The sequence below is a fragment of the Nuphar pumila genome, chromosome 17, assembly GCF_984573655.1.
Source record: "Nuphar pumila chromosome 17, dmNupPumi1.hap1.1, whole genome shotgun sequence".
Taxonomy (NCBI): domain Eukaryota; kingdom Viridiplantae; phylum Streptophyta; class Magnoliopsida; order Nymphaeales; family Nymphaeaceae; genus Nuphar; species Nuphar pumila.
Genome location: NC_143265.1, coordinates 46,104,506 through 46,127,624, shown reverse-complemented (window position 1 = coordinate 46,127,624; position 23,119 = coordinate 46,104,506). Strand labels below are relative to the sequence as shown.

Genomic DNA, 23,119 nt, shown 5'->3' with positions numbered 1-23,119 from the left:
AGTTTTCTCCCAATTAAGAGAACAGGACAACATGAGTTGAAATGAGCACCCTTAAATGGAAAAGGTAAATAAAACATCACCTTGTGTGGCAAGTATGATGGATCACAAACAACTTTTTTGCATCTTGCAGTCTCCCCTTCAGATTGCACACCATAGACTTTCCCTTCTTCATCAAACAACACCTGTCACAGCAGATCACAGACTACAATCAGAAGTAAAAGAATAAAGCATAAAGAAATAATGTGCTGAAAGGTCTTTCAAATGATCTACAGCTTTAGTATTAACTTTCCATTTTTTTCCATTTATTACTTCAAATTGTAAATAAAGTCCATATTTTCCTCTATAACATTAATGGCATGCAATGTGCAGATTAGTTTTTTTTTTTGGCTCAGATGTTTCAAATTCACAAAAAGTGGTCACATAAATGATGCAGAAGACCAACTGAAACCAACATACTAGAATCCACTCCAATTCCTAGTGATAAAAGGCCTTGTCAAAAATGTATCATATCCTACATTTTCCAATTAATACCAATCAGCTTGAATCATCCAAATGTACACATATACACGGAGAAACATGTGTTTAAGGGTTTCAGCAAAAGACTTCATTGCTCCCAAATTATAATTATAATAATTATAACAATATAATAATAATAATAAAGAAAAGCCATGTCAAGAAATAAGAAGATTCTAATGATATATTGATATTTTACAGTTGGAATACCTTGCACTCAGGCTTATTCAGCATGTATGTTCCCCCATAAACAGCACTGAGGCGTGCAAATGCCTGATCAACATCAACATAGAAAGAAGATGTAGTAGTAGTTATGACGCAAGCTACTGAATGTAATGGCCAAAATCTACCTGTGGGAGTTCTCCTAAGCCATATAGAGGATAAATATATGGAGATCCCCCTTGAAAACGTGCTAATGACTCTGCATAAAGCTGAGAGATACCAAGGCCAAGAAAATCAGCAATTGAGAATACAAAGAACTCAACATATGAAACTAAAGATCATTGTGTATTCTAACAGTAAGACAACTAACACAACCCTCAATAAACATATTAAACCATCTCATGCAAACTCCAGATCAAATGAACAACCTTCAGCCAAAGTAAATGGCATTAAAAAACAGTCACAATCTTAGAAAATTAATCGAAATCAAGATACACCATTCACCTACGGGTGTACAGGAAGAGTGCCTAGACAGTTCAACAACCTCTGCCTGAAACTCTAGGTACCAACTCAAGCTCCAATCAATCAAATGCTAGCAACCTTCAACCTCTGATCTAAGCTTGAGCCAAGCAGAGCCAGGTCAAATTTTTGCTAAAAATATAATCTTTTTATTGATTGAAAACTTTAAAGTGAAGAGTGGATGAATAGGAGTTGAATTCATTGTCTCCTACATTCGAACACATAGGTATAGTACCACACTACCACATTTTTTCATGCATGGTGGTACATAAAAAGCAAGCGCACATCCCCACAAGTACACACGTTTATTGTGAAAGTTTACTAACCATAAAAGGCAGAAAGGAGAAATCATGGGAAAGATGAACGGTGCATCCATTAAGCCTCCATCGATTTTGGGAAGGATCGGGTAGGACAACTCACTTATGTTGGTCTTTGTCATTCTCTTCTTGTTGAATAGGGATAGGATTGGATGGTTCGCTTTACTAGCACTCACAGACAAACACACACACGGAAAATATTGGCTACATTCTGCAGTATCATACTATTTGATCAATTTGACTCCACAGATGCATTCAGCATGGTCCATTTACTAGGGAATGCACTTTTTATCCAGTAGTTTCAATGTTAAAAACATGATTTTCTCAATCATGAAGTTTTTATGTATTGTGCAAGGTTTTAAAACCCGTGACTCAGAACTCGACTCGTTCTTTATTGACTCGTGACTCGGCAGGTCAACTCGGTGACTCGGACCGGATTTTGTTAACTTTTGATTTTAAAAGAAAAACAATATATAATTTGTCTGAAACCATGTTTTTGAGTAAACATAGTCTCCAAATGTCTGTAAGAATATAAAAACAACTGCAAAGAGCTATAGAGGTTTGCTTGAATAATTGAATTTGATATCTATACAAGCACTTTGACTAATTCATGACATGAATTAGAGGATTTGGTCACCATGAGTTCTGTCTGCTACTACCTAAGGTTCCTAAAATGGCCAATCATATATGCTAGCTTGTTTTAAAAGTTTTAATTCCCTCTCTAACAAATCCATAAATGTAAAATAGGGATATATGTGCATATTGAAAGTTTACAGAATGCCCAATATCAACATAAATAAGCAATTTTCTCATTTATAAAACTATGCAGGAAATATATTAATGGCACAACTATAAAAAGACTACTAATATTTGAATATGTACAATGCTTGTTCACATAACAAACGGATGATGAAACCTAAATGTGACTTCCCATAGGCACAGTTGACCCTCCATATATAGTGAGAATCATTTCCTTAAAATATTTTGCTAGAATAAGTTGATAACACAGGGTGAACAGTAGTTCGAACAACATGGCGATTTTATTCTATGGATTTAAATGCTTTTTATTTTCTTTTTTATACAAAATCTGGGAGTAACCCTTGTTAAAATATATGTACTTATATATTTCGAAACTGTAATTTGAAACTCAAAAAACAAATTTCAAACATCCCAAAACTCGCCCGAGTCAGGCCGAGTCAAGCCAGAGTTTTGGCTAACCGAGTTTGCCTTGCTGGGTTGACTCGCTGGAGGGCCGAGCCGAGTCAACGAGTTGACTCAGCGAGTTTTAAAACACTGGTATTGTGGACCGTTAAATTTTTAAGCCTTTAAAAATCTGCTTATACGATGTGATCGAACAATCTAAAACATGTTTTGTGGCTAAACAAATCACATAAGATAATATCCATAGGGCTTGACCTACATAAAAAATCAAGAAAATGTGATGGAACAGGCTATTTCTAATAGAGGGTACGGTACACTCGAAGGTAGATAATTTTTTTGAACCTTATAAAAACCCACCCATGTGTTGGAATCCAACGTTCCAAGTAGGGGTGGGCAACGGGCTGGCTCAGCTAATGGACCGGGCCAACCAAGTCATTAACTGGGCCAACCCCGTCAAAACCCAGCCCATCAATTGACTAGATGGGCCAAAAGCCCAGTTCGAGTTGTCCCACGGCCCACCCGTTAAGCCTGTGGGATTAATCAGGCTGGGTCAGGCTGTAATGAAATGGTGGTCTTCAACAAATGCACAAATAACTCACAAACAAGTGTCTATTGGAGACACTACAAGCATGACCCTTGAAAGGGTATAAAGGGAAGAACACTTGAAAAATAAAGAATACTTTATTTATGAACAAAATGCTTAAGAAGCATGGTTATATACATTGAAGGGGTTCACCCCTATATATACAAAACAATGGGAGAGAGAGGAGAGCTCATTTTGAGCTCTCCAAAAAGAGACGTTGGATTCCAACGTCTCTTAATATAGCTGTTGGACTACAGTCCAACAGCATTTATTATTATAGCTGTTGGACTATAGTCCAACAACATTTATTATAGCTGTTGGACTACAGTCCAACAGCTACTTGCACAGTCAAGTTCCAACAGGAACTTGACTGGATCAAAATATCTAGTTTCTATTGAACTAGATGCTAAAAAAGAAAATAAAAAAATAGAAAAAGAAAATAATAAAAGAAAATATAATAATATTAAATAATATATATATATATATATATATTGCAGTTTACATTTTAACACTCCCCTTCAAACTTACGGTACAATAAGCGAAAGTTTGTCTAAGAGGAAGTGAAATCTGGGAGCAGCGAGAGGCTTGGTGAAGAAGTCTGCTAATTGATATTCTGATGTAACATATGGCAGATCAATGGTTCCATGTAAGTATTCCTCTCTGACATAGTGACAGTCCTTCTCAATGTGTTTAGTGCGCTCATGGAATGTCCGGTTGCTTGCAATGTAGATCGCACTTTTGTTGTCACAGCACATCTTTGAAGCTTGCGTTGCTTTAGCTCCCATATCTGCTAGCAATCGTCTGAGCCAAACAACCTCCATAGTGGTGGTTGCCATGGCTCTGTATTCAGCTTCGATGGAGGAAAGAGAGACTTTCTGCTGCTTCTTGCACCTCCACGAAATTAAGGTTTCACCTAGGAACACACAAAAACCAGTAGTTGAGTGTCTATTATTGGGATCACCTCCCCAGTCAGCATCAGTATATGCAATTAAATTTAATGAAGATGAAGCAGACAAGAAGAGTCCTCGTGAAAGAGAGGATTTTAAGTATCTAATAATACGCAAAATCGCTCCCATGTGCACGGAGGTGGGAGCATGCTGAAACTGACTAACTGTATGAACTGCATGAGTTATATCTGGCCTAGTAATGGAAAGATAAGAAAGAGCTCCAACAAGTTGTCTATAAGGAGTAGGATCATCAATAAGTTCTCCATCATCAATTTTCATTTTAACATTGACAACTTCTGGAGTGTCTACTTTCTTATCATCTGTAATTCCAGACCTGGAAACGATATCAAGAGCAAATTTAGATTGAGATATCAAATACCCCCGAGGGGAATAAGCAACTTCAATGCCTAAAAAATATCTTAATAAACCTAAGTCAGTCATTTCAAAGTGAGTTTTAAGAAGAGATTTGATATTTGCAACTCCCTGTTTGTCGCCTCCGGTGATGATCATATCGTCCACATAGAGAAGAAGAATAATGATGCCTGCATCAGATTTCTTAACAAACAAAGCAGTGTCAGTTACACAAGGTTGAAAACCAATATCAAGCATAACATGACTAAATCGGTCATACCAGGCTTTTGGAGCCTGTTTAAGACCATAAAGAGCTTTTTCTAGACGAAGAGCTTTACCCTTAGGGATACTAATACCAGGTGGGGCTTCCATGTATACTTCTTCAACGAGATTCCCATTCAGGAAAGCATTTTTGACATCTAATTGAAAGATAGGCCATGTTCTAATGGAGGCCAAGGCTATTAAAGTTCTAACAGTGGTCATACGGGCCACAGGAGCAAATGTTTCTTCATAATCGATGTCATACTCTTGGGCATATCCTTTTGCTACTAAACGGGCCTTATATCTTTCCAGGGTCCCATCACTTTTGGTTTTGACTTTGTATACCCACCTACAACCTATAGGTTTCTTACCCGGAGGAATATCTTGTATCGTCCAAGTATTGGCCTTTTCTAATGCATCCAATTCTATTTTCATGGCTTCTATCCATTCTATATGATTTTTTGCTTGAGAATAGGATGATGGTTCAACATATGATTGTATTAATGTAATGGCGGCCCTATACATGGGTGAAAAAGATTCATAAGACACAAATTTTTCTGGAGGTTTAGAGATTCTAGACGTTCTTCTAGGTGGGACTTCAGAGTATTTTTGTAATGCACATGGAAGATTTTGCTCTCTATGTCTTGAATATTGTAGACTAACATCCCTATGGATTTGCTCTTCATTATCATCATTTTCAACAACAATAGGACTTTGATCATTGTCAAGGTCATATCCAACATCACATTCATTGGATTTTGAAGTTAGATCAATTAAAAACGAGTATTCAGTGACATCCTTGGATTTTTCAAATTCAAAGAAGCTTTTTTTTTCCAAAAAAGATACATTTCTTGACACATATAATTTGTCATTTTGAAAATCGAAACACCTGTAGCCTTTTTTATTATCAGCATATCCTAAAAAGGCACATGGGATTGCACGAGGAGAGAGTTTATCATTTCTGTTGGTGAAAACAAAACATTTGCATCCAAAGACTCTTAATCTAGAATAATCTGGAGTTAAATTAACAAGCTTTTCTATTGGAGTTGTATTCTTTAATGAGGAAGATGGCATCCTATTAATGAGGTAGGTGGCAGTTAGGACCGCTTCAGCCCAAAAACTTTTTGGAACTTGATTTGCAATTAGCAATGTCCTAGTAGTTTCCATAATGTGCCGATGTTTGCGTTCAGCTAGGCCATTCTGTTGTAGAGTGTGTGGACATGATCTTTGATGTGTAATACCATGTAAATTGAGATAGTCTTTGAATTCGTTGGACATAAATTCTCCCCCTGAATCAGTGCGAAAAACAGAAATATCATTTTGAAACTTATTTTTAACCATTTTATGAAATATTTGGAAGTTAACAAAGACATCAGATTTATGTTTAAGAAAATAAATCCAAGTATGTCTAGAAAAGTCATCAACAAAAATGACATAATATGTATAACCACCTTTGGAAATAACTGGTGCAGGGCCCCAAACATCCGAATGTATTAACTCAAGTGGTCGTGAGGAAACAAAAGTTCTACTAAGAAATGGTAACCTTTTCATTTTGCCAAGAATGCAGTCTTTACAAGAAAAATTTTCAGAATTACAAAATTTTTCCAAACTTGGAAAATATTGAATTTTAGACATATGAGGATGGCCAAGCCTTTTGTGCCATAAATCCAATTCTAATTTCTGAATATTATAACAAAATGCATTCTTGGGTAATTCCAAAAAGTCCATGTAATAAAGTCCTCCTTCTCTATGGCCTTCCCCAATCAGCTTCCCTGACTGGCGATCCTGTACCCAACAACCATGAGAAGAGAAGGAGATATTACATCCATAATCAGATATTTGCGAGACAGATAAGAGATTCAAATTAAGTTTAGGGATATATCTAACTTCTGGGATAAAAAATCTTTTTGATTTTTGAAGATTTTCAAAACATCCTATTCCTTTTACTTCGAGAGATGTGCCATCGGCTGTAAAAACCTTTGACACACTTGAGTCATTTTTAAGACATTCGGATAGACTATTAACATTTGGGGTCATATGAAAAGAAGCACCAGAATCTAAAAGCCAAGGAAAGTTACCTGGACCGGAAAAAGATGCAACTGCCGCTCCAGTTGAGGCTTCGGTTGAGGAGGATACCCCTTTGAGAAGAGGTTGAAGGATTTCCATCAGTTGAGCCATAGACACAGGTGCATCTTGATCTTTTGACTCAGATTCAACAGATGCAACTCTTTTTTCTTCTCTTCTTTTTAACTTTGGACATTGAGGCCTATAGTGCCCCGGTTCATGACAATGATGACAAATAACTTTTCTTTTATCAAAGTCGCCGTTTTGCCTTCCAAAATGAGGCGGCTTGTAAGTACGAGTATGATTCCCCGGTCTAGATACAACTAAAACGGAGTCATCATCAACTTTTGGAGTACTTTTTCTAAGTCTATTTTCTTCCATAGTGAGCTCTTCTATAGTATCAACAATAGAAGGAATTTTTCCACGATGTAAAAGGGCCGATTTAGTGGATTCAAACTCCGGCCTTAGACCATTCACAAATTGATAGAAATGTTCCATATCGAGTTGCTTTTGGCGAAGCTCGATGTCTTCGGCACAATGCCATTTGGGCTCAAGAAGAGCCAACTCTTCCCAAAGTTCGGACAACTCATTATAATATTCTCGAATAGTTTTATCTTTTTGAGTCATTGTCCGAACTTTATCTTGTAAATTGCATACATGTGCAATATCTTTAAGGGAATACATGTTTTTGAGGTATTCCCAAGCCTTATCGGCATGCTCAAACTTAGCTAGACTAGAGCATTTTTTAATGTCTATGCTATTGATGAGCCATGACATAATTTTTGCATGCCCTATCCTCCATTCTTTCCATTTCTTTTCATAAGTGGCTAACGCCTTACTCTTCTCTTCTTCCGTTAGAGGAACCTCTTTATCACCCTCTTTCTTGGTAAGAGATAGTTTAGGTTCCAAATCGGAACCATCCACTATACCCCATAAACCTTTTACCCAAATGTGGTGCTTCATAATCGAATCCCACATTACATAGTTAGTATCATTTAGCTTCATAGGAATGATGGTGATCTTATCATTGTCATCCATCTTTTACAAGGGTAAGAGAGGAATAAATAGGAGGAGAGAGAGAAAAATAAAAAGAAAAAAAAAAGAGTAGACAAAGGAATAAGAGAAGATACAAAACCAAATTTTTTTGTAGCACAAGTTCGCCTTTCTTCAAACAAATCTTCTTGAGCCAAGAACAAGGTGATGAAACACCTTTTGTAAATGTGGCACGGAAATCGAGGCGGTAGCACTTCAAGATCTAAGGATTTCGTAGCTTTGATACCATGTAATGAAATGGTGGTCTTCAACAAATGCACAAATAACTCACAAACAAGTGTCTATTGGAGACACTACAAGCATGACCCTTGAAAGGGTATAAAGGGAAGAACACTTGAAAAATAAATAATACTTTATTCATGAACAAAATGCTTAAGAAGCATGGTTATATACATTGAAGGGGTTCACCCCTATATATACAAAACAATGGGAGAGAGAGGAGAGCTCATTTTGAGCTCTCCAAAAAGAGACGTTGAATTCCAACGTCTCTTAATATAGTTGTTGGACTACAGTCCAACAGCATTTATTATTATAGCTGTTGGACTATAGTCCAACAACATTTATTATAGTTGTTGGACTACAGTCCAACAGCTACTTGCACAGTCAAGTTCCAACAGGAACTTGACTGGATCAAAATATCTAGTTTCTATTGAACTAGATGCTAAAAAAGAAAATAAAAAAATAGAAAAAGAAAATAATAAAAGAAAATATAATAATATTAAATAATATATATATATATATTGCAGTTTACATTTTAACACAGGCCAGGCCATACCTGTTGGGTAACCCCCGGCCCACGATCCACCTGTTAGGCCCGTGGGCTTAATCGGGCCAAGTCAGGCCAGGCCACTTGGTCCATCGCCCACCTCTAGTTCCAAGAGTTGATCCCTATGAAATCAAGCATGTAGATCTCTATAAAGTCAGAATTTAAAACTAAAATGTAAAATAAAAAACCCGAAAAACCCATTTAGCATGTTTACATCACTCTATATATATGTCACATGGGTGCGGGTGTGGGTGCAGGTGTGGGTACGGGTGCGACACGGGTGTGGAGCAATTTCAAAAATTTTGGACACCGAAACACGGCTATATATATGTATATATATTTTTAAAAATATATATATATATAACAATAATAAGACTTAGTCAAAGTTGTGCCCATTAGGGAACAAGACTATATATATATATATATATTATTTATATATATATATAACAATAATAAGACTCGGCTATATATTTTTTTTTTTAAATATATAACAAGATCAATTTTTTTTAGTTTGTATACGTCTTTTTCCCTAAATAGACAAAAATAGACTCGGTCAAAGTTGACCGAGTCCAAAATGTGGACGAACTCAGCCCCGATGCGTTGACCGAGTCCCACACTTGGTTGACCGTGTCTGCCCCGTGTTCGAAGTCACACCCGTATCGGGCATGTCGACGCGGGTGCGTCGACCTTATAGCCGAGTCCGTGAGACTTAGCTCTCTCTCTCTTTCTCTCTCTCTCTCTCTCTCTATATATATATATATATATATATATACCCAGAGAGAGTGAAGGGAGTATGTTACTGGAGTATGAACCAAGATTTTTGTGGGTTTTTTATTTTGTTTGGTTTTGTTTTCTTAAATACATGCTTAGTTTTATGAGGTGCAGAAATTGGATCGGCCGACTATGATGCATAAGAAAAGACTTTTAAGTCTTGAAAAACGATAGCTTAGAATTCACGTAATTATTTGAGCATCCAAACATCGCATTTTTTATTGAAAATACACAATACAAATAGGTCATGTTGAACTCATCTACAAGGTCGGATTCACTAAAAAAGTGTCAGAAATATCACGTTCACACTCCGGTAAACATATTCTAGTGACTATATATAGGGCTAATATTTAGCGCTATTGAAGGCACAAAACTATTGAGCTGGAAATCATGGGTCCAAGCTTTATTGACTCAGTCTGACCACATAGATGTGTTCAGCATGGCTTGTTTGCAAAGGATCAAACCCTTGATGTTGTTTTGATCTATAAATATGATTTTTTTAGTTGTAGAATTTTAGTTCATTGTAGGCTGTGAATTTTTGAAGCCCTTAAAAAACATATTTACATGTCACAATCACATGATTCAAAACCTATGTCACATGGGTGCGGGTGCGGGTGTGGGTGTGGTGCAATTTTGAAAATTTTGGACAGGGGGACTCGGCTATATATATAGATATTTTTTTAAATATATATATATATATAATAATATATAACTCCGCCTGTGTATAACTGTTTAGTTATACACCGCCGGTCCCAAGCCCGGATAAAGGAGGAGGGTTGCGGTAGGCCTGTAACAGCCAGCATAAAAACTTTGTCATACCCTATGAAAATGAACCAATATGAGAATTTCGTTGGGGTGTTCCCTACTGAGCAACGCGCTGTACTCTCTAGGCCCGGAGGCAGTGATAAATGGGCAAGGGTTGCTAGGTCGTCGCCCAGAAGCGACGCGTCACACCGGCGCCCGGGTGTGGTGTCAAATAGGCAAGGGTTCCCTCACTTTGTTGGACGGGTGGGGGTAAAGAAGTTAGTCCAAGACCATAAAATTAGGTTAGCCACTTGGAACATAGGGTCTTTAACTGGTAAGTTGGTAGAGTTAGTAGATGTTATGTGTAGGAGAAAGATTGATATTTTATGTCTTCAAGAGACCAAATGAGTAGGTGAGAAAGCAAAAGTGATAGAACCTTGGGGATATAAGATTTGGTATACAGGAATAAATAGGAATAGGAATGGAGTAGGGATTGTTATGAGTCGTCAGTTTATAGATAATGTACTTGAGGTCCGTAGGAAAGGTGATAGAATTTTACTTATTAAATTAGTATTAGGTACGGATATTATTAATATTATTAGTGTTTATGCACCTCAAGTAGGTTTAGATGATTCCATTAAGCATCAATTTTGGGAAGATTTAGATGGAGTAGTACAAGGGATATCTTATGGAGAAAAGTTTTTCATCGGCAGTGACCTTAATGGACATGTAGGCATTAGTAGGGATGGATTTGAGAGTATCCATGGAGGCTATGGTATAGGAGAAAGAAATGAAAGTGGAGAAAGGATTTTTGATTTTTGTTTGTCCTATGATATGATCTTAGCAAACACTTGGTTTAGGAAGAGGGAGTCTCACCTAGTAACATTTAAAAGTGGGGTTAATACGAGTCAGATAGATTTTTTCCTTCTTAGAAAGAGAGATAGGGGTTGTTGCATCGATTGTAAGGTTATACCAGGAGAAAGTGTAGCTACACAACATAGAGTCTTAATTTTAGATCTTAGAATTAGACAATGTCGCAAAAGGGATAGACATAGGATAGATCCTAGAATTAAGTGGTGGGCACTGAAAGGAGCTAAACAAGGAATGTTTGTAGAACAGGTAGTTAAGGAAGTTGATTGGTGTCGCGAGGAGGATTCAGAATCAATGTGGAATAAGATAGCGGGTGGCATGAGAAAAGTGGCTAAGGAGGTATTGGGTGAGTCTAAAGGCGGTGCACCACTAGGTAAGGATACATCATGGTGGAACGAGGATGTCAAATTAGCTATTAAGGTTAAAAGAGAGTGTTATAGAAATCTAAGTAAGAGTCGTGATAATGAGAATTTGGAGAAGTATATGATAGCAAAGAAGGAAGCTAAAAAAGTTGTTCGAAACGCGAGGGCTAAGGTATATAAGGAGGTTTATGACAAGTTGGATACCAAAGAAGGCGAGAAGGATATTTATAGGCTTGCAAAGATGAGAGATAGAAAATCGAAGGATTTGGGTATTGTTAGATGTATCAAAGATGAAACGCAAAGGGTTTCAGTCAAAGATGAGGAGATTAAGGAGAGATGGAAAGATTATTTTGATAAGCTATTTAATGATAATCATGCTCAAGATCTTGGAGACTTCTCCATTCCTTTTCATGAGATAAATCGTGACTTCATGAGCAAGATTCAAAAGAAAGAAATTGCAGAGGCTTTGAAGAAAATGAAATCAAGAAAGGCAGTTGGCCCAGATGGTATACCTATCGAGGCTTGGAAATGCTTGGGAGAGAAAGGTTTAGAATGGTTGACAAATTTTTTTAATTTGATTTGGCGAACAAATAAGATGCCTAATAAGTGGAGGAAGAGTACTTTGGTGCCTTTATATAAGAATAAGGGTGATATACAAGATTGCACAAACTATCGGGGTATAAAACTCATGAGTCATACTATGAAACTTTGGGAGAGGGTGATTGAGTCTAGGTTGAGGAAGGTTGTCACGATATCGGAGAATCAATTTGGTTTTATGCCTGGAAGATCAACTATGGAAGCTATAGATCTTCTTAGACAACTTATTGAAAGATATAGAGAGAGGAACAAAGATTTGCATATGGTTTTTATTGATTTAGAGAAAGCATACGATAGAGTACCTAGGGACGTTCTCTGGTGGACAATGATGAAGAAAGGTGTTTCTCTCAAGTACATTAGTATAATTAAAGATATGTATGAAGGAGTAGTAACCAATGTCCGCACTTGTGGAGGGGTGACAACCAATTTTCCGATAACGGTTGGGTTACATCAAGGATCTGCTTTAAGCCCTTTCCTATTTGCGATAGTGATGGATGAGCTTACGAGATCAATTCAAGAAAATGTACCGTGGTGTATGTTGTTTGCTGATGATATTGTTTTGATTGATGAGTCTAGAGCTGGGGTTAATGCTAAGTTAGAATTATGGAGACAGACATTGGAAGCTAGAGGTTTTAAGTTGAGTAAGAGTAAGACTGAATATATGGAATGTCGGTTTAGTAAGCAACGAAGTAGTGATGGGAGTGTAGTGAAGCTTGGTGAGCAAGAAATACCGGTGAATGATTATTTCAAATATTTGGGATCCATTATTCAAAAGTATGGAGAAATTGATGGAGATGTAAATAATAGGATAAAGGTTGGGTGGATGAAATGGAAAAGTGCAACTGGAGTGTTGTGCGATCGTAGAATGCCATTGCGGTTGAAGGGAAAGTTTTATAGGACGACTATTAGACCCGCTTTACTATATGGTACGGAATGTTGGGTTGCCAAGAGACATCATATTCAAAAAATGAGTGTAGCTGAGATGCGGATGCTTAGATGGATGTGTGGAAATACAATAAAAGATAAGATTCGGAACGAGGAGATACGTAAGAAGGTAGGTGTTGCACCCATTGAAAATAAGATGCGAGAGAATCGTTTACGGTGGTTTGGACATATTCGGCGAAGGCCTAATGATGCTCCAATTAGAAGGTTGGAGAAATGGGAAAATATATTAGTTAAAAGAGGTCGGGGTAGGCCTAGGAAGACTTGGATGGAGATGATAGGAAAGGATATGAATGCTTTGAACCTCACCGAGGACATGGCATTGGATAGAAATGATTGGAGGAAAAGGATTCATGTGGAAGACCCAAAATGAATTTCTTTTTTGGTTCATATCGCTGACCCCAATTGTTTTGGGATGAAGGCGTAGTTGTTGTTGTTGTTGTTGTTTGTTGTATATAATAATATATCCAGTGTGTGCATATATGTGGATATTGTCCTCTAAAGTTTGGCACCAGCATGAGTGTTTTTACAAACTTTGCAAATTGTACTTTTGCCCTTGCAGAAAGGGGGGTTCGACCCCCCCCCCTCGGCGCGGGTCCAGGGGGGCGCCTCTGGCGGGGGTTGTAGGGGGGGGGGAGCGCCCCTGGCGGGGGCCGTAGGGAGGCAGCGCCCCCCAAAAATTTTTTTTCTGGGGCTTATGTTTGAGACTCATGCTATATATATATATATATATATATATATATATAAAGATCATTTTTTTTGTTTTTTGCCCTAAAAATGGGCATTTTTGGACTCAGTCAACGTTGACCGAGTCCGGGGCGTGTCGACTCGGGTGCGGCGCCTCCCTAGCCGAGTCTGTGTGACATAGTTCAAAACTCATTTTCTACTAAACAGACCTTGTAGATCACATTTATAAGGTCTCATCTAAAAAAAATCTAAAAAATTTAAAGGGGTGATTTATACTAAATAGTTTAGTGCCTTCAATAGCGTCAAATATTAACCCATATACATATATATAGGGAAGGGGGATATCCAACCAAAAGAAAGTACAAACCGTCCAAACCACTTTCAAAAATCAATTTCGAAAGTGTTTTTTTGGCAAAGATGACCATACGAATGCGATCTCTATGGTAAAAAAACCTAAGAACCAGCTCTTGTAGCAAATTTTTTCGATGTGTACGTAGAATTTTATAATGTGCTAAAAAACAACGGTTCGATGTTTTGAAGTTTTCTAGATCATAAAAGTCGAAGCTATGCACAAAAAAAGTTTGAAATAAGAGTCAGTTCTTAGGTTTTTGATCATGAGCTATGTCACAGGGACTCGACCAATTGGGTGCCACACCCGCGTCGATGCAATGCGATGCGGGTGCGGCACCCGGTGTAGTCAACCTGACCCTGGGTGTGGTCAACGCACCCAAGATCATTTATGTCCGACTTTTGGACTTTATATATATATATATATATGTGTGTGTTTTTTTTGCCGCACCCCCGCACCCAAATTTTTTGAAAGTGTTGCACCCCCGCCCCTGCACCCACACCGGCACCCATGTGACATAGATCATGAGGATCACTTACATGTGGTCGGATTTGCCAAAAAATGCATTTAAATATAATTTTTAAAAGTGGTTTGCGTTGAATAGTGTAATATAGGTGTATCAAATGTATTAATAGTCTTCGGTGCTACCCAACTCAAGTGTACATTTATTTAAGAGGGTTTGCAATAAGAGTCAGTTCTTAGGTTTTTTATCATGAAGATCACATCCATGTGGTTGGATTTGCCAAAAAATGCTTTTAAATATGATTTTTAAAAGTAGTTTGTGTTTAATAGTGTAATATAGATGTATCATTTGTATTATGCCACCCCACTCAAGTGTACACAACATTATTTAAGAGGGGTATCCATGTAATTTGTCAGGAGGTTAGAGAGTCAACAGATTGTCTTTTAATGTAACCAAGGGGGTCGACCCCTGCCAGCCAATATGCGGTCGATGATGGGGGGGGTTTCCCTTGTATTATCCAATATTTAACCCCTATATGTTGTATCTCTTTTAGTTTTCTTGCTAATGAAGCTTCAAGAACTTCTCCCCATTGTTCCCTCTTCTTGACTTCTTTCTTGCTTCTGATATGGTATCAGAGCCATTTCTCAAGAGAGAAGCTTGTGAGGTGTGTTAGAGAGACTCTAGAGGCTTCATCCTTGGTGTAATTGTGCTGGTGGCTGAGTCTCGGGCTGTGTCGATCACATCAGCATCCTTAGGTGACGATCTGATTTTGGTTCAATTGATTTGGAGATTTTGTAGACCATTATTTGAGAGGTGCTATTAATCAAGAACCTTGCTCATCAAGGCAGTGTTGAATTTACTGTGATTTTTCTTGGTATTTTCTGAAATGGCAGTAAATATGGATCAGTTTGACTTGTTTGCTTATATCAATCTCATCGATAGTTTTTAATCCCTAGAAATTACTAATGTTGGGTCGTTTTGGATGTGGAAACACTATGGAAGTGGATTGGTGAAGATTTTTGGTGTATATTGGGGATTTGAGGGATTCTTTGGAGGTTCCTATAGAGTCAGTAACTGGTATTTGAGTGGTTTGAGGTTATCGACGACAGTGCTAGGCTGAGTTTTGTTGAAATACTGCTATGTAGTTGGTCTCGTCTCGAGAAAGAAACACCTCTCATGGTCAAAAACATGCTTCATGTCAAATAGATGAAACTAGAAATATTCTACTAACATTACCGAAACAACCAAAGTTATAGTGAAAATTTATTGTAGGCATTGCAATTAAGACTAAAGCATTACAGCAGTAAGCATTACAGAAGTCATCAAGAAAATGATATATAATACTTATATATACATACAAACATATAATTTAAGTGTGTGTGTATAGTGTTTATCTAATCTTAAACTAGTTAAATTTAATATTAGCTACATTCAACTGATTGAAAAGACTAAAATACCTTTAAAAGCAGTGATACTTTTAAAATACATGATTACTTTTTGAGGTCGAAAAAGTAATTTATACTTTTCAAATTCAAATTTGTAAAATACACCTATTTACTTTTTTGAAAAAGGTGTTTGACTTTATGTTTCCCTCCAAAATCAAAAGACTAACTTTTGTCCAAAAAAAGTGACCATGTATTTTGAAAAATGCCATTGCTTTTGAGATTATTTTAGTCATTTCAATCAGTTGAATATATCTAATGTTCAACACAACTAGTTTAATATTTGTATATATATTTATATATATATATATGCATGCTCACACCAATACCTTCATTCGTTTCACAGTGTCCAAAGCAGGTTCATCTAAATAGCGATCATTCCTGTGAAGTGCTAATGCATGACCAATGAAGTCCACAGTGTTGTCATCTAAGCCATATTTCCTGAAAAAGATTTAAAAACAAAAATTAGAAGAATGAAAACTAAGCCGAACAGTGGAATGTCAATTGTACTTTTGAGCCTTAATACCACAGTTTTGAGTCATATACTATGAATCATAAAAAGAGAAAATGGAAGATACAGAACTCAGAAACAGCTTAGCTTATATCTACTCAAAGGTCATTGAGATCCAGATCCAGACTCCAAGATATGAGATCCAGATCCAGACTCCAAGATATGATAATGAAAAGGGGTGAGATCCAACTTGCATATGGATCAAAGACAATCTAACGACAGAACCTCAAAATCCACATCCAACTATACACCAACCAGGATGAACAGACATATTCATGTTATGTGAGCATAAATGATTTACATACTGCACCACTGAAACAGTGCTTGTCCAATTAACCAGTTGGATACGGACATCTCATGTCACACTACTCTGTGTGCGAGTGCATGTGTTTGTTCTTGTGCATTGCATGTGCCTGCATGTATGACATGCATGGATGTCAAAGAAGAATTTTGACTAGTCGAACACTCATGACTGTAGTCTAAATAGTTTCATAAACTGAACACATTATAGCTTGGAGCAAGGTTGTAAGTATTGTATTGTTACCCGTATCAGTCGGGCCCAAAATAAAATATGTATCGTATTGTATCATGAAAAAACATATTTTTTTACTAAAAATTTAAAAAAATTCAAAAAAATTCATGGGAATCAGAAAAAACTAGCAAAAATTATAAAAAAAAATCATAACATATGAAACAATGATGAATTGCACAAAATACAACTATAAAATCACATATGAAGCATTTATATCGCTATGAGCTAATAAGACATCATCAAGCATCAACTATCTCACAAGAACAATGCAAAATATTATGGCAATAATTGCACTCAATTTTCAATCAGTTTGCACTCATTACTTGAGTACTCCATTGTCATGGAGAATCATTTGATGTCATCTTTATTGGAGGAGTGTGGAGCCTGATTTCTACCTTTATATAAATCTCTAATTTTCGCGGATAAAAAGTCATCTCCCTTACGCACGGATCAGCCCCCAAATCGCTCTCACAAGTCCTAGGGTGCGTGGATACCTCTCTAATGACTTATAAACAAAAGAGGTCTTTAAAACTCAAACTGAAAAATTATGATTCAACCCTTTTTTTAGTGCACCGACCCTGTATTATACGATACGCCCTATATCGCACGATACGGTACGATACAGGCATATATCATACGATACAGATATGGTACGCACTCATATCGTATCGGTATTCTTCATAGTAATGATATGTATCGTAAAGTACCGTACGATAAGTACAACAGTGACTTGGAGGACAAAATCATTCAACACCATAAAGTTCAATATAAGCAATCTGAGATTAACCAATCAAATGAACATAAAAGAACTATGCCTTTTTTATTCGTTAGGCATCAGTAAGTTGACCCTAGACAAAAAAACCTTAGCTTAATTAAATTTTATAGAACCTCAAAGAAAGATTTGAGTAAATCTTACATATTTCACAGGAATGGTCTGCTGAAATAGTTAACACTACAATCCTCGATGACTGCTTCATAAATTCATCAAGTCTCAGTATGACATTGCGTAATCAAAACTTTTAGTTAACCATCCCTATTCTGAGTACAGCAATTACTGGCTTGCAACAGAAAAGAATCTATTGGTTCATGAAACTGCCATGTCTCCATTTATGAATTCAACACTAAAACAAAAAGGAAATTAAAATGCAGAAAAGTATAAATTACACCATAAGGTCGAAGTTTCATTTTATGGAAAAAGCTACCCAAGCACAAAGAAGCAACAAAATTTATAGTCTAAGCAGGGGAAGATATATACGCTATTAATTCTCTTGTTGTCACTCTTGTAAGTTCCATTCCCTCGTGTGTTTTTGGATCACTCTCATCATAATCCTGGACATATATGATAAACTTACGAAAACGGCGCTTTTCAAATAAACCCATGAGTGGAGATTTTAAAGCTTCCATATCTGTTGCTGGCACCTTGTGAACCTGAAAGTAATGCATGAAAAATGTAAAGACTTAAAACAGTAAGAGAAGTTGAATGCCAACTGAGATAGTTATTTGAGAGCATCAATGCGAACACCAAGTAACTGGAGTGGACAACAAAAAAAGTGATCATACCTTTCCCTTATTAAAGACAAAGCTACCATCAACAGCTTTGAAGTAGAGATATTTTGTGACATCAGTGTGGATAAGCACACGAACTAATGTACCATTTGCCATCATAAACTAACCAAACAAAGATATAAGAAACTTTTATGATACAAAATATGCAGAAAGAACGTTATAAAGGAAGCAGGCTAGCTAACATAATATAATGGAACCTGGGGGGTCCTACAAGCTTAGATAAACAACAAATAACAATAATACAGAATACTGAGAACAGTTAAAGTTCCATTGGCTAAAAAAACAGAAAATAGACAGATATCTAAAGCAAAGAAATTAAACAAGCAACTCCTCAAATAACCAAGGGATTAGACTAACAACCTCATTATTGTCAAATTATGCAACTACAAGTGGAATGAATGAAACAAATGACTAAACAATAACTTGAAAAAGGAATAAAATCAAGAAGATCAACAACATACAACAGGACTCCTAGGAAGTCACAAAAAGAGCAGGAGCCAAGGAGCTACAGGAGTTATTTGTGGTGCTCTCCTTAGTGAGCCACTTAATAGGCCTCAGAGGAGCTACAATTGCACCAGCCATTGCATGCAGTTGGATTATATTTTAATCCAATAATATATTGTGAGTATGAAAATATAGAGGCAAATCTTGAAATTAAAGGTGGATTATACAAATGCATTGATTATATAATTGCAAACATTCAAGATCGAAGTGATATCCATGACCAATTACGCAGTTATAGCAATGCTACTGGACTTTTTGGCATGGAAATGACAAAACAAAAGAGAAAGGAGTATTTGCCAAGTAATTTAGTGTCACACTTTTTAATATATTATATAGAAATTATTGATTTATTGTAATTATTTATTCATTTTATATTCTTTTTATTTCATGTAGCCGAGTGGTGGATTATACGAATGCATTGATCATATAATTCCAAACATTCAAGCTCATAAGCTCATATTGTATCTTTTGGCAATTGAATAGAACTCTCATGAGTTTCTTGACCTCTCGAGTCTACTAGAGTGGATTAGGCTATAGTTAGGGCTTTTCCTATCTAGGGTTGACTTTCTTACTTAGTTTTCTAAAATAATTGAGATTTCCTTCCCTCTCATTTCCCTCCCTCTCAATTCACTACTTTCCCTCCTCAATTTTCCCTCTGTCCCTTTAGCCGAACCACCTATCTTTCTCACTATCCCTCTCCTCTTTTCCCTCCCAATTCCAACCATCTAAAATACAAAAATAGGATAGTTAGTATCAAAAATTCAAATAAAACTCTTGAGAAAGCAAAGGTTCTTCCTTACAAAAAATTTATTTTTTGTTATAAATTTACAGATAATAAACCAATGAAAATAACATAAATTTCCTCTCAATGTCTTCTAAGATTGGCTGTTCTTTTTTTCATATCAGTTCAGCAAAATCTTTGTAAAAGCATATATTTGCCATCCATGAAATTTTGAGCAAAATACTGTAATTTCCCCATCTTTGTTTCTCTATTTTGGGCCTAGAACGCTATTGTCAAATTAGATGCCAAATAAACTCATCTAATTCAAGCGGCTTGGTCATGTTCATATTCCATATGATAGCACAGATTAAAGATTTAAAAACAAAATAACAATAGTAACAGTGAATTCGAACATTGAGTCATAAGTACATAAGAGAAAACCATATGCCACCAATTAATCAGTGAGAAAAAGAACAAATCTAACCCTGTTTAGAAGGGGGGAGGGGGAAGTATTAAAAAAAAAACAGCTGAATAGGAAACCAGGAAGAACAAAATGAAGCAGATAGAGGCTATAACTGTTTGTTACCTTTGGAATCATGTCAACATTATAGTCCCGACTAGAACCCAAATGAGCAGGAGGTTTATCATTTCCTCTGAACCTCTTCCAAAGCTGTGGAGACAAATATGGTTTTAGAGAAAAACATGACAAAGGACACCACCATAAGTATTTTCCTGAAAAAACACAAACATGAAATGTATAAACGGCGTGCAGGCATTCCTAAGCATAGCACCTGAATGAGATTTAGAGATGATGACTCTCCGCCATAATAATCATTTCTGTCCATATGCAAGACCTGGTACCACGTGGATCAAACCCATTAAGAATAATAGATGTGGATGAGACATGGAACTGTCTGCTCTGACAAGAAGATCACAGAATATTAGAACAGGAAACTAAGCGTATGCAACAGATAAGCCGAACAAAAGTCTTAGCATGTTCCAAGTGGAACGCCGATGAAGATGTCAATGAATAGGATCTGAAGCCCGAACCAGACTGAACAGGATCACGTTAACCAGCAGAAATTTGATAATATAGTTAATAACAAGTTTAGTTTTGTGTAATGAAAAAAACAAATAGACAACCAGTTAGAAGCAATAATAATCGAGAACAGACATTCAACTCAATCACCATGTGCAAACGCTTTTCGCTTTTTTCAATTGAATCAAAAGCTACACGTCCGAGAAGCACAAGCCCACTATTCGGAAGCAAAACAAATAAGAAAATAAAAGCTCCTTGAATTTCCACAGGCATGATCAAGCCGTTCAGGTAAGCAACCAAATAAAACAGATAGATCGCAATTATACAATCTGATACTCGCCATTTTACATTTGACTCGCGCATACTAATCATGAGATGAGAAGAACCAATGCGGTCCCTCACCTACGTACAGGGAAACAAAGATCTCGGACCCCAACCCTCTCGACAAAAAGAAAGAAAGAAAAGAAACAAGAACCTCCCCTCGATTCCATTAAGCAGAAAATAAATGAAAGCTATTACCAAAAGAAAAGAAAAAAAATATCAAATCGAAGGAAGGAAATAACGAGAAAGGAAAAAGAAGAAAATTGACCTTGAGCCCATTCACAGAAAGCAAACCACTGAGGATGCACTCTTTGAGTCCGGTTCCCAGAACGATCACGTCGTATTCTTCATCCATGGCGGCGGTCCCTCCAACAAAAAAAATAAAAATAAAATAAAATCACCGGAAGATGACTGAGAAACGGTACGCCCCCCTCTCTATATATATATAGGGATTCACAGACGAAAGAGGAGAGCGGCAGAAAAGAAAGGAGAAGAAGAGGGGGCAGCAGAAAGAAGATGCCGCCTGCTGACTAAAAAGGAGAAGAGAAAAGACAGAGTCGCTGAAAACATGCGGGGTTGTTCTTTTTCTCTCTCATATCATATAAATTATCTCACGACACGACCCCTTCCTATTTCCGCGATGATCCCCAGTATATCCCTCTACTCTCCCCAAATGACCAGTCATCCCTTCAACCTGTTTGTGGTTGCTAGTTGCTACGACTGTCCAGTACAAATGGATCGGAGTAGGTCGGATCTCTCCGATCCTACTCCGACATATTGTTGATTTATGTTCCAGGGTTTGTTTCTCAATCCCAATGTGAGTATGTTCCTAGTCTCTCTAAATGACCAAGTCATCCCTTTAACCCGTTTGTGGTTGCTACGAGTGTCCAGAGGGATCGGAGTAGGTCGGATCCCCCCGATCCGAGTCTGACATATTGTTCATTTATGTTCTAGGGTTTGTTTCTCAATCCCAATGTAAGTATGTCCCTCTACTCTCTCTAAATGACCAAGTCATCCCTTCAACCTGTTTGTGGTTGCTAGTTGCTAAGAGCGTCCAGTGCAAATGGATCGGGATCTCCCCTAGTCCAACATATTATTCATTTATGTTCTAGGGTATGTTTCTCAATCCCAATGTGAATTAGGATCTTTCAGATCTGGACCAGCCTCCTCTATGGGATCTATGTTTGGATCTGAATCAAATCTAAACTGTATGCACTTGTTACGTGATTTAAAACCATGTTTTTCACCCACTTTTTTGTCTGATCCAGCATGTATCGGACCAATTTAGGATGGATCAGGGTTCAAGTCTGATATATCGGATCAAGTTTTTATTTTGTTCTGGATTTGAATCTATTGCGTATTTTCAAATTCAGTTGCTATGATTGAGCCCCGTATCCGGCCCACTTTCAGTGAGCGTGCTAGGTCCGATCCCTCGTGGGGCTGTCTTCCGTGCTTGAAAAAGAAAGAGAGAACTTTAAAACAAACTGCTCAATTTTTTTACTTATTCAGCAGTCCTTACGCACATTCTATATATTCAGCATTCTCTTGATCGTTTAGGGACGTTATTGACATGTTTTATATACTAAATCTATCTATTCTACATATAAAGGTGACATCAATCCCAAAGCAAATAGATTATAAGGTTTCTTTTTTTTACAAAAAAACAATCATAATGTTCTTCTAAAATGGCATGTTTTTCAAAATGCTTACCAATTTGACGAAATCTTTCATTGTCCAAAATTCTGATTCTTGGCTTTTTACAACTCTACTAGTAATGAGGTCCTCAAAATTGTTATGTGAATTATTGATATGGTGTGACCTTTGAACAACGTACATCTCTATTGCGCGGACATCAGTAGGTTCTTTTGTGCAACGGGTACAAATATCTTAAAAGTTTTGAGAATAAGCCATTTTGGGCATAGAGACGATTTTGGCAAATTGGTAGGCATTTCAGAAAATGCACCATTTTTAAGAACAAAACAATCATTTTTTGTTCCCTTT

General features: G+C 36.9%; 1 protein-coding gene across 2 annotated transcripts in view; it reads right to left on the bottom strand.

Moving 5' to 3' along the window:
* LOC149811928 (guanosine nucleotide diphosphate dissociation inhibitor 2) overlaps positions 1-21,721 on the bottom strand; it is a 65,652-nt gene extending 43,931 nt beyond the window's left edge. Inside the window, exons 1-9 of one of the 2 annotated variants that reach the window (XM_089993544.1) lie at positions 21,387-21,721; positions 20,550-20,612; positions 20,345-20,428; positions 18,528-18,635; positions 18,223-18,395; positions 16,254-16,365; positions 864-944; positions 724-786; positions 81-182 (exon numbers count right to left, since the gene is read on the bottom strand). In XM_089993544.1, coding sequence (XP_089849670.1) covers positions 81-182; positions 724-786; positions 864-944; positions 16,254-16,365; positions 18,223-18,395; positions 18,528-18,635; positions 20,345-20,428; positions 20,550-20,612; positions 21,387-21,473 — 873 coding nt within the window. In that variant the 5' untranslated portion in view covers positions 21,474-21,721. Of the gene's footprint in view, positions 1-80; positions 183-723; positions 787-863; positions 945-16,253; positions 16,366-18,222; positions 18,396-18,527; positions 18,636-20,344; positions 20,429-20,549; positions 20,673-21,386 lie in introns of both variants that reach the window. The other variant, XM_089993545.1, reaches the window with a different exon arrangement.
* Positions 21,722-23,119: the final 1,398 nt, after the last annotated feature.